Consider the following 13,045-nt stretch of genomic DNA (forward strand, 5'->3'; position numbering starts at 1 on the left):
TAACAGCCTGTGAAGCTACAGAATGGCAGGGACTCTGGTAACACCCCCCAGAGCCCTTCTGGCTAATTTTAAAAGTTGATTTTTAGAAGGAAGGAGACCATGGATAACAAATATAAGAAGATTAATGCAGTCCCGGTGCCTGGATCTATGAGTAATGTCCCTGGTTTATCAGGATGGGTTTTGATGTTACATTTCCTTTAAACAGGAAATGGGTCACGTGATAAATTTGTAGTGAATAGGGAAGAGCTGCAATACTAATCACAGCCACCATACAATGCACAGCGCTGTACTTGGTGAACCGCAAAGTGCTGTTGGGCAGATGGAGCAAGTGCTGAACCCCCACGGATTTTCACCAGATATCGTAAGATGAGCAATTACATATTTAAAAAAAAATACAGAGGCCCCTTTAAGCCGCCTTTAAAGGGTCCTTTCTTTAATTATCAGTCACATGTCCTGGATTCAGCAGTTTTTCTTCTCCAGATCTTCAGGAAAATCGTCTGTTTCGTGGAGCATCTACAAGTCACATCCAGCACAAAGATTCAGGCGTCCAGTGGCGACCGGCTGAGGGTGACCAGGTCATAGGTCACCAGGGGGAGTCTGATCAGGATAGTGACCACCACAGAGCGGACATGCCGCCGTTCTCTTCAGCAGGATCTCCGCTACGGAGAGAGGACGACATGGAGGACGTGACGGACCCCCGGCCTATAGACGGCAGCTTCCTCCTCCATGCCAGCAGCGATGAGGAGTACGAGGAGAGCGTCATTCAGCCCCGGACTCTGAACGAAATCACCGCCCTGACCGATCGCACCAGCCCCTGGTCCAGCAGCATCTCCGAAGATGAGCGCGACCTCACAGAACACGACCCTGGAGACGACCGGGCGACACCTGACCTCACAGAACACGACCCAGGAGACGACCGGGCGACACCTGACCTCACAGAACACGACCCTGGAGACGACCGGGTGACACCTGCCGGGAAAGAAACCTCCGAGGAGGTGGATCAGGTCCATAACTTCAGCTCTGATCAGTCCCAGAGTCCAGATGAACATCCACAAGACCTGACTGAGGAACAAGAGTCCAGAGACCTCAGAATCCTGACCTCTGACCCCTGGGAGGATAATGGTCCTGATCTAACGAGGCAGGAGGCAGAGATGACCTCCGATGAACCAGAGACTGAAGACACCCTCATACATGAGGAGGAAACCAGGGACCAGGAGCAGAGGGGGTCACGGGGCGACTCTACCCACCCCGAAACCTGCCCCCCAGAGGAGGAAGCCAGCAGCGCAGCACAGGAGACCAGCAAACAGAACTTACTGTATCCTTACCCAGAATCCTCTGATGCAGCAGCACAGGGATTGCTTAGATTGGATACAACAGTAGCAAATCCTCAGCTGCGAAACAAGGCCAATACAAGTTGTTAAAATAGTCTAATAGGGCAGGGTCTGGATATGATTGTAACAAACCTGCAGCTATGAAAAGCTAAAGGTCCTTTCAGGTTTAGTAAATAGCCAGAGTTACTGAAACTTCACTGATACATTGTCACAGAATGTCAGGGACAAGGAGGGATTTCTGTAGACCCTAACAGGCTGGATACAGCTGTAACAAATCCTCAGCTGTGAGACCGTTCTGTACGGGTTTTGTAAATAGTCTGACCCTGCACTGATACATTGTCACAGAGTGTCAGGGCTGAGGAGAGATCTCTGAAGATGTATTTGGCTATTAGACTGGATACAGCTGTAACAAATCCTCAGCTGTAAGAAAGGTCTGTGCGGGTTTTGTAAATAGTCTGACCCTGCACTGATACATTGTAACAGAGAGCCAGGACAGCTGAGAGGTTTGTGCTGCTGATGTGTTTAAGCCGGATGCAATTGTAGCGAACCCTCAGCCGTGAGCAGCACTTATCATCATTCTGCTGATCTTCTCCTTAACCCTTCTGTGTCCAGCTCGGATCCGGTGCTCCTCCCAAACTTCTTCCTTCCACCTGAGCACCTGGAGGCTTCCATGAGGTTTCTGAGTCTTTCCCCGGTGATCCCCTCGTCCTCCACCCAGAAGGTGAGTGGCACAACCTCAACAAGATACCGTGACCTTAACAGAGATCGGCGTTAAAGGGTTGTGCTGGGATGTGATATAAATCGTTGAACCCCGCATTTGTTGTTTTTACTGTGATTTCAGTCCACTATGTGGTAGTGCTCTATGCAGTGGTATATGTGACCACTAGGTGGTAGTGCTCTATGCAGTGGTATATGTGACCACTAGGTGGTAGTGCTCTATGCAGTGGTATATGTGACCACTATGTGGTAGTGCTCTATGCAGTGGTATATGTGACCACTAGGTGGTAGTGCTCTATGCAGTGGTATATGTGACCACTAGGTGGTAGTGCTCTATGCAGTGGTATATGTGACCACTATGTGGTAGTGCTCTATGCAGTGGTATATGTGACCACTATGTGGTAGTGCTCTATGCAGTGGTATATGTGACCACTATGTGGTAGTGCTCTATGCAGTGGTATATGTGACCACTAGGTGGTAGTGCTCTATGCAGTGGTATATGTGACCACTAGGTGGTAGTGCTCTATGCAGTGGTATATGTGACCACTAGGTGGTAGTGTTCTATGCAGTGGTATATATGACCACTAGGTGGCAGTGTTGGCCTGTGCAGTATTATATGGGACCACTAGGTGGCAGCATTATATATGACCACTAGGTGGCAGTGTTATATATGACCACTAGGTGGTAGTGCTCTATGCAGTGGTATATGTGACCACTAGGTGGTAGTGCTCTATGCAGTGGTATATGTGACCACTAGGTGGTAGTGTTCTATGCAGTGGTATATGTGACCACTAGGTGGTAGTGCTCTATGCAGTGGTATATGTGACCACTAGGTGGTAGTGTTCTATGCAGTGGTATATGTGACCACTAGGTGGTAGTGCTCTATGCAGTGGTATATGTGACCACTATGTGGTAGTGCTCTATGCAGTGGTATATGTGACCACTATGTGGTAGTGCTCTATGCAGTGGTATATGTGACCACTAGGTGGTAGTGTTCTATGCAGTGGTATATGTGACCACTAGGTGGTAGTGCTCTATGCAGTGGTATATGTGACCACTAGGTGGTAGTGCTCTATGCAGTGGTATATGTGACCACTAGGTGGTAGTGCTCTATGCAGTGGTATATGTGACCACTAGGTGGTAGTGCTCTATGCAGTGGTATATGTGACCACTAGGTGGTAGTGCTCTATGCAGTGGTATATGTGACCACTATGTGGTAGTGCTCTATGCAGTGGTATATGTGACCACTAGGTGGTAGTGCTCTATGCAGTGGTATATGTGACCACTAGGTGGTAGTGCTCTATGCAGTGGTATATGTGACCACTAGGTGGTAGTGTTCTATGCAGTGGTATATGTGACCACTAGGTGGTAGTGCTCTATGCAGTGGTATATGTGACCACTAGGTGGTAGTGCTCTATGCAGTGGTATATGTGACCACTAGGTGGTAGTGCTCTATGCAGTGGTATATGTGACCACTAGGTGGTAGTGCTCTATGCAGTGGTATATGTGACCACTAGGTGGTAGTGCTCTATGCAGTGGTATATGTGACCACTAGGTGGTAGTGCTCTATGCAGTGGTATATGTGACCACTAGGTGGTAGTGTTCTATGCAGTGGTATATGTGACCACTAGGTGGTAGTGCTCTATGCAGTGGTATATGTGACCACTATGTGGTAGTGCTCTATGCAGTGGTATATGTGACCACTAGGTGGTAGTGCTCTATGCAGTGGTATATGTGACCACTATGTGGTAGTGCTCTATGCAGTGGTATATGTGACCACTAGGTGGTAGTGCTCTATGCAGTGGTATATGTGACCACTAGGTGGTAGTGCTCTATGCAGTGGTATATGTGACCACTAGGTGGTAGTGTTCTATGCAGTGGTATATATGACCACTAGGTGGCAGTGTTGGCCTGTGCAGTATTATATGGGACCACTAGGTGGCAGCATTATATATGACCACTAGGTGGCAGTGTTATATATGACCACTAGGTGGCAGTGTTGTCCTGTGCAGTGTTATGTGACCACTAGATGGCAGTGTTATACGTGACCACAAGGTGGCAGTGTTATGTGCAGTGTTATATATGACCTCTAGGTGGCAGTGTTGTCCTGTGCAGTGTTATATGTGACCACTAGGAGGCAGTGTTATTCCGTGCAGTTTTCTATGTGACCACTAGGAGGCAGTGTTATTCCGTGCAGTTTTCTATGTGACCACTAGGTGGTGGTGTCCTCTGCAGTGTTATATGTGACCACTAGGTGCCAGTGTTCTGTCCAGTGTTATATGTGACCACTAGGTGGCATAGTTGTTCAGTGCAGTGTTGTATGTGACCCCTAGGTGGCAGTGTTGGCCTGCAGTGGTATATGCGACCACTAGGTGGCAGTGTTGTCTGGTGCAGTGTTATATGGGACCCCTAGGTTCCAGTGTTGTCCTTTGCAGTGCTATATGTGACAACTAGATGGTGGTGTTGTTTGGTGCAGTGTTATATGTGACCACTAGGTGGCAGCATTCTTCTGTGCATTATTATATGCGACCACTAGGTGGCAGTGCTGTCCGGTGCAGTGCTATATGTGACAACTAGGTGGTAGTGTTGTCCTGTGCAGTGCTATATGTGATCACTAGGTGGCAGTGTTGTCCTTTGCAGTGTTATATGCGTCCACTAGGTGGCAGTGCTGTCCGGTGCAGTGTTATGTGTCCACTAGGTGGCAGTGCTGTCCGGTGCAGTGTTACATGTGTCCACTAGGTGGCAGTGCTGTCCGGTGCAGTGTTACATGTGACCACTAGGTGGCAGTGCTGTCCGGTGCAGTGTTACATGTGACCACTAGGTGGCTTTGCTGTCCGGTGCAGTAGTATATGTGTCCACTAGGTGGCAGTGCTGTCCGGTGCAGTGTTATATGTGTCCACTAGGTGGCAGTGCTGTCCGGTGCAGTGTTATATGTGTCCACTAGGTGGCAGTGCTGTCCGGTGCAGTGGTATATGTGTCCACTAGGTGGCAGTGCTGTCCGGTGCAGTGTTATGTGTCCACTAGGTGGCAGTGCTGTCCGGTGCAGTGTTACATGTGACCACTAGGTGGCAGTGCTGTCCGGTGCAGTGTTACATGTGACCACTAGGTGGCAGTGCTGTCCGGTGCAGTGTTACATGTGACCACTAGGTGGCAGTGCTGTCCGGTGCAGTGTTACATGTGACCACTAGGTGGCAGTGCTGTCCGGTGCAGTGTTACATGTGACCACTAGGTGGCAGTGCTGTCCGGTGCAGTAGTATATGTGTCCACTAGGTGGCAGTGCTGTCCGGTGCAGTGTTATATGTGTCCACTAGGTGGCAGTGCTGTCCGGTGCAGTGGTATATGTGTCCACTAGGTGGCAGTGCTGTCTTGTGCAGTGTTATATGGGACAACTAGATGGCAGCGTTCTTCTGTGCATTATTATATGTGACCACTAGGTGGCGGAATTGTCCTGTGCAGTGCTATATGTGACCACTAGGTGGCAGTGCTGTCCGGTGCAGTGTTATATGTGTCCACTAGGTGGCAGTGCTGTCCGGTGCAGTGGTATATGTGTCCACTAGGTGGCAGTGCTGTCTTGTGCAGTGTTATATGTGTCCACTAGGTGGCAGTGCTGTCCGGTGCAGTGGTATATGTGTCCACTAGGTGGCAGTGCTGTCTTGTGCAGTGTTATATGTGTCCACTAGGTGGCAGTGCTGTCCGGTGCAGTGGTATATGTGTCCACTAGGTGGCAGTGCTGTCTTGTGCAGTGTTATATGGGACAACTAGATGGCAGCGTTCTTCTGTGCATTATTATATGTGACCACTAGGTGGCGGAATTGTCCTGTGCAGTGCTATATGTGACCACTAGGTGGCAGTGCTGTCCGGTGCAGTGTTATATGTGTCCACTAGGTGGCAGTGCTGTCCGGTGCAGTGGTATATGTGTCCACTAGGTGGCAGTGCTGTCTTGTGCAGTGTTATATGTGTCCACTAGGTGGCAGTGCTGTCCGGTGCAGTGGTATATGTGTCCACTAGGTGGCAGTGCTGTCTTGTGCAGTGTTATATGGGACAACTAGATGGCAGCGTTCTTCTGTGCATTATTATATGTGACCACTAGGTGGCGGAATTGTCCTGTGCAGTGCTATATGTGACCACTAGGTGGCGGCGTTGTCCTGTGATGAGGATTGACCTCCATCCTAGAGGTCTGAGGGATCCATTTTGATAATTTGGGCCCAGCCACTACAGGAACTTGTGATCTACATCATAGACTGTATTAGGCCCAAATCACAGATGTGTCCTCTAGTCACATGTAAAGCTTCAGCAATACCAATATTATAAAGTGACCAGCAGGGGGCAGCCTTTGTCATCCTAAACTTTCTGAAAGCTAATAGGGAAGGCATTCCCTGCAGCTCTGGATGTGACTGGAGCAGAAGACAGATGGGTAAGGAGCAGGAAGAGGGGCGACTGTCCTGCCCTCTCCCCCCTCATCATCAGGTCAGAGGTCACACCGCCTATTACCAGAGACATCCTCTTTAATTGGTTAATCGGATCTGTATCCATCACATAGACGGATGTCACCAGCAGCCTGATGATCAGACAAGATGATGGGACTGATACTCCCTACAGGGGGCGGGGCATGTAATTACACGCAAGACCCTATCAGCCAATCAGAATCCAGCTCCTGACTCCCACCACATAGAAGTCAGTGATAATCGGAAACCATAAGAGGGAATTCAGCGGAAAACGTGATGACACGGAGCACGAGAGTCGCCTAAACTTAGACATCCGGCGCAGAGGTCACGACCCCCACATGCAGGGACCATAACCAGGAATGTATGAGGATAGCACTGCACTCTGCTTGCTGTCAGTGAATGGGAATAGTATAGGAGAGCGCTTTGAATGCTCTACTTGATACATTGTAACAAATCCTAAAAAGGGAACCTGTCAGCAGATTTGACCCCATTAAACTCCCCAGGTAGAGGATGAAATGTCCTTTCTAGGATTCCCTCTTATATGTGAGAGTATCTCCTCCAAAGTCATGTGACAATGAGCAAAGAAGAGTCAGATTTTACATGTGGTGAGGGATGGTCACATCAGACTCCTCTATCTTTGCTTCTATAGCACCTAGAAATCTGCTGCTGGTGTCATATTAAAGATAAGAATCTCATCTTTCATATCACAACTGGTTCTGAGAGCTACAGAACCAGAGATGGGGGCAGTGAAGGGCATAGATGGAAATGTGAGCTGCAGATCCATTCCCTGCCGGCGTCATTAGCTACCTGTGTCTCAGGTTCTGTTGCTCACAGAACCACAGGCCTGATACTGTTTGCAAGACAAGATTCTCTTCTCTAATCTGATACCAGAACCGTGCTAAGTACTATAAAGCCAAATTTATGGACATCTGACATGACGCCTCTCCCCATGACTTGTCTTAGGGAAGCGTCACTTTAGATGCCTATATCTTTGGTTCTAAAGCAGCTAGAACCATGGTTCTGGTTCCCGGATTAAAGATGACACTGTACACAACCAGGGGGTACAGGGTGTTGAAGAAAATACAGACAGCAATAGGATCTTAATCTGCAGCTCACATTCCCAATTATCTGTCTATATCTGCGGCTCTGTAGCTCGAAGGACCACAATCTGAGGTCTTATCTTTAATATGACACCAGAAGCATGTTTCTAGGTGCAGGCTCTAAACTTGACTCATCTTAGGCAAAATCTGACTCGTCTCTGCTCATTGTTACATGACTTTGGAGGAGATTTTGTTTATAGGTAAATGGGTGAGATTTCACATTAAAGGGAGTCCTAGAGGGGAAGTTTCATCCCCTGCTGGGGGTTGGGAGTTAATTGGGGTAAAATCTGATGACAGGTTCCCCCTATATGTTGGGGTCGTGGTGCCTGCGGTGGCACTGGTTGGCGCCCTCTGGTGGTGGGAGTGGGTGTGACACCCGTGTGAAGGACCTTGGGGTCGGGTTGCAGGAATGCAGTAAACACGTATGATGGGGTATGGGAGGCACGCGAGGAGCCGTGTACCCCGCAGCTCAGGGCCACGGAGCGCAGACGTTCCTCAAGTGTCATAAACATGTTTTCTTCCTCGTCTTTTGTCTCTGGGAACCGGCTCAACGTGGAAACGACAAACACAAGGAGACTGCACCCATATCTCTCCTCACTACAGGCGCTTAACCCTTCACCGCACCCCCTGCACCCAGCACATCTCATCTCCTAGATCTGTTCATCCTGAGCTTCCTGGTTCAGGGATTGAATGAAGGCGCCAGCACCCGGCGTAACTTCTGATTATGAATTACGTAGAATGACATGGCGGCTCCCCGGGACACTGTGTACAAAGGTCACACGCTGATAATCTGCAACCGGTTCTGTCCGGCTGACGGAGCGGAATCTGCTGCCACCAAAATTATCCGAAAACGGAAAGAACATTGCCCAATGCCAGCTGCAGGTGTATGGTTAACCCCCGCACCACCATGGCTGAGGAGAGTGTATGAGAGTAGTGTGCAGGGACAGGACAGGGACACGCTGACACTTGGGGGGGACAGGACAGGGACACGCTGACACTTGGGGGGACAGGACAGGGACACGCTGACACTTGGGGGGACAGGACAGGGACACGCTGACACTTGGGGGACAGGACAGGGACACGCTGACACTTGGGGGACAGGACAGGGACACACTGGCACTTGGGGGTACAGGACAGGGACACGCTGACACTTGGGGGACAGGACAGGGACACGCTGACACTTGGGGGACAGGACAGGGACACGCTGACACTTGGGGGAGAGGACAGGGACACGCTGACACTTGGGGGGACAGGACAGGGACACGCTGACACTTGGGGGAGAGGACAGGGACACGCTGACACTTGGGGGGACAGGACAGGGACACGCTGACACTTGGGGGACAGGACAGGGACACGCTGACACTTGGGGGACAGGACAGGGACACGCTGACACTTGGGGTGCAGGACAGGGACACGCCGACACTTGGGGGACAGGGCAGGGACACGCTGACACTTGGGGGGACAGGACAGGGACACGCTGACACTTGGGGGGACAGGACAGGGACACGGTGACACTTGGGGGAGAGGACAGGGACACGCTGACACTTGGGGGGACAGGACAGGGACACGCTGACACTTGGGGGACAGGACAGGGACACGCTGACACTTGGGGGGGACAGGACAGGGACACGCTGACACTTGGGGGACAGGACAGGGACACGTCGACACTTGGGGGGACAGGACAGGGACACGCTGACACTTGGGGTACAGGACAGGGACACGCTGACACTTGGGGTACAGGACAGGGACACGCTGACACTTGGGGTACAGGACAGGGACACGCTGACACTTGGGGGGGACAGGACAGGGACACGCTGACACTTGGGGGGGACAGGACAGGGACACGCTGACACTTGGGGGGACAGGACAGGGACACGCTGACACTTGGGGGGGACAGGACAGGGACACGCTGACACTTGGGGGGGACAGGACAGGGACACGCTGACACTTGGGGGGACAGGACAGGGACACGCTGACACTTGGGGGGACAGGACAGGGACACGCTGACACTTGGGGGGCAGGACAGGACACGCTGACACTTGGGGGACAGGACAGGGACACGCTGACACTTGGGGGGACAGGACAGGGACACGCTGACACTTGGGGGGACAGGGACACGCTGACACTTGGGGGGACAGGACAGGGACACGCTGACACTTGGGGGTACAGGACAGGGACACGCTGACACTTGGGGAACAGGACAGGGACACGCTGACACTTGGGGGACAGGACAGGGACACGCTGACACTTGGGGGGACAGGACAGGGACACGCTGACACTTGGGGGGACAGGACAGGGACACGCTGACACTTGGGGGACAGGACAGGGACACGCTGACACTTGGGGGGACAGGACAGGGACACGCTGACACTTGGGGGGACAGGACAGGGACACGCTGACACTTGGGGGGACAGGACAGGGACACGCTGACACTTGGGGGGACAGGACAGGGACACGCTGACACTTGGGGGACAGGACAGGGACACGCTGACACTTGGGGGACAGGACAGGGACATGCTGACACTTGGGGTGCAGGACAGGGACACGCTGACACTTGGGGGACAGGACAGGGACACGCTGACACTTGGGGGACAGGACAGGGACACGCTGACACTTGGGGGAGAGGACAGGGACATGCTGACACTTGGGGGACAGGGACACGGTGACACTTGGGGGGAGGGGACAGGGACACGGTGACACTTGGGGGGACAGGACAGGGACACGCTGACACTTGGGGGGCAGGACAGGGACACACTGACACTTGGGGTGCAGGACAGGGACACGCTGACACTTGGGGGGATAGGACAGGGACACGCTGACACTTGGGGGACAGGACAGGGACACGCTGACACTTGGGGGGAGAGGACAGGGACACGCTGACACTTGGGGGGATAGGACAGGGACACGGTGACACTTGGGGGAGAGGACAGGGACACGCTGACACTTGGGGGGACAGGACAGGGACACGCTGACACTTGGGGGGACAGGGACACGCTGACACTTGGGGGGACAGGACAGGGACACGCTGACACTTGGGGGTACAGGACAGGGACACGCTGACACTTGGGGAACAGGACAGGGACACGCTGACACTTGGGGGACAGGACAGGGACACGCTGACACTTGGGGGTACAGGACAGGGACACGCTGACACTTGGGGGACAGGACAGGGACACGCTGACACTTGGGGGGACAGGACAGGGACACGCTGACACTTGGGGGGACAGGACAGGGACACGCTGACACTTGGGGGGACAGGACAGGGACACGCTGACACTTGGGGGACAGGACAGGGACACGCTGACACTTGGGGGAGAGGACAGGGACATGCTGACACTTGGGGGACAGGGACACGGTGACACTTGGGGGGACAGGACAGGGACACGCTGACACTTGGGGGGCAGGACAGGGACACACTGACACTTGGGGTGCAGGACAGGGACACGCTGACACTTGGGGGGATAGGACAGGGACACGCTGACACTTGGGGGACAGGACAGGGACACGCTGACACTTGGGGGGAGAGGACAGGGACACGCTGACACTTGGGGGGATAGGACAGGGACACGGTGACACTTGGGGGAGAGGACAGGGACACGCTGACACTTGGGGGACAGGACAGGGACACGCTGACACTTGGGGGAGACAGGACAGGGACACGCTGACACTTGGGGGAGACAGGACAGGGACACGCTGACACTTGGGGGACAGGACAGGGACACGCTGACACTTGGGGGGGGGGCAGGGACACGCTGACATTTGGGATAGGACAGGGGCACGCTGACACTTGGGGGGGGGGGGGCAGGACAGGGACACGCTGACATTTGGGGGGGGGCAGGACGGGGATTTTGTTCTCATTATGGGCGGGGCTTAGCTGTCACATGACTGTAGTCTCACTAATCGCTGATCCATCTCCCCCCCAGGATGAAGATGACTCCGGGGCCTCTAGAGGGATCCCCTTCAGGCGTCGCCCCCGTCAGGTCCCCAGGTTTTCCGGAGCTGAATTACCAAAGGCCGAGGTCAATCGCATTGCCAGGATTTTCGCAGCACAGTTTTCCAATAACAAGTGAGGGCGACGTCAATAGAACCCCCTCTCCCTGACGCTCCACCCCTCAGGGGGGCGCTGTCACTTGTAGTTCAGCAGAAGCTGCTCAGGGGCGAGGGGAGCCACATCCACCCCTGACCTCACTATTATAGGTGACTGGATCTGTATAAGATGGTGAATATTATAATCCAGAGCTGCATTCACAATTCTGCATCTTATTGGAAACAGTCAGCAAGCTGATGACATCCCCCCATAACATAATGGGGGGCAGCCTGGTATAAGGACTTCCCAGAATGCAAATCACCAATACAGACGCTGAACAAGCAGGGGCTGCTGAGAGATTTCAGCTCTGAAGCCTGCAGGATAGTGAATGCAGCCCTAGTAATGCTATTCCTCGCCGGCGCCCCCTCCAGTACACTGTGTGTATAGATCGGCTGCATATTATTTGTAAAATAACTATTTATGCAATATTTTTTATATAGATAAATTATTTATTTCTACACTGATTAATTATGTCTAATTTATTGGTTTTCACCAAATTTTGGAATAAACGTTTGTATATAATGGACATGGCCCTGCGTCTTGTGGAGTATTAGAGAACCCAGTAAGTGTCCTCCCATCATGCCTTGCAGTGTAAGCAGGTTGTGCATCCTGAGCCTCCTGCTTCATGAACGGACCGCCAGCCCCACAGTACACACTGACCCCTAGGCAGAGCATCTGGAGAGATGAATCGGGTTGGGAGGGGGGGGTGAACTGTTCATTTAACCCTTGTGTGTAAATTATTGGAAACCCCCTTTGTTATATTGGGCCAAGTCCTCACCGCTGATTGGCTGCTGCTGGTCATTGACCTGGGGAGTGTAGAGTGTGAGCTCTGTGGTCCGCTGCCAGGAAGATCATCTGCTCCCAGTCCTGGCTCCGGCATCACATCGACCTTTCTCCCAGATACTTGTGACCTTTCGGTTCTGACCCGATCCTCACATCCGTAGAACAAAGCTTAGGTTACAACAACACGGGGCGCTGCCAAGAGGCCACACCCAGAAAGGGGTCAGGGGTGAGGGACTATATGAAGGTGCTGCTAATACTGGAATTTAGGATTTAAAGGGAACCTGTCAGCAGGTGTGACCCTACAGACTGCAGCCAGTGTGATATATGGATTTATATTCCAGGACTGTACTGGGGATGTGTCCTCACACTGCTGTGCTCTGTGCTCTCTGCAGCCAGTGTTAGGTATTGTCCCTGGAGAGATGGGTAATCAGACCTTTGTGTTTGTTAGTAGCAGCAGGACTGTGATATTCCCGTATTGTACTAGGGCGTGTCCTCACACTGCTGTGCTCTCTGCAGCCAGTGTTATGTATTGTCCCTGGAGAGATGTGTTATGAAACCTTTCTATGTTGTTAGTAGCAGCAG

At 52.4% G+C, this 13,045-nt stretch overlaps 1 protein-coding gene across 1 annotated transcript in view; it reads left to right on the top strand.

Moving 5' to 3' along the window:
- C2CD3 (C2 domain containing 3 centriole elongation regulator) overlaps positions 1–12,171 on the top strand; it is a 45,161-nt gene extending 32,990 nt beyond the window's left edge. The window contains exons 31-33 of the mRNA XM_072133831.1: positions 481–1,315; positions 1,944–2,052; positions 11,517–12,171. Coding sequence (XP_071989932.1) covers positions 481–1,315; positions 1,944–2,052; positions 11,517–11,663 — 1,091 coding nt within the window. The 3' untranslated portion in view covers positions 11,664–12,171. The remainder of the gene's footprint in view (positions 1–480; positions 1,316–1,943; positions 2,053–11,516) is intronic.
- Positions 12,172–13,045: the final 874 nt, after the last annotated feature.

Source organism: Engystomops pustulosus, chromosome 2 (assembly GCF_040894005.1).
Source record: "Engystomops pustulosus chromosome 2, aEngPut4.maternal, whole genome shotgun sequence".
Taxonomy (NCBI): Eukaryota; Metazoa; Chordata; class Amphibia; order Anura; family Leptodactylidae; genus Engystomops; species Engystomops pustulosus.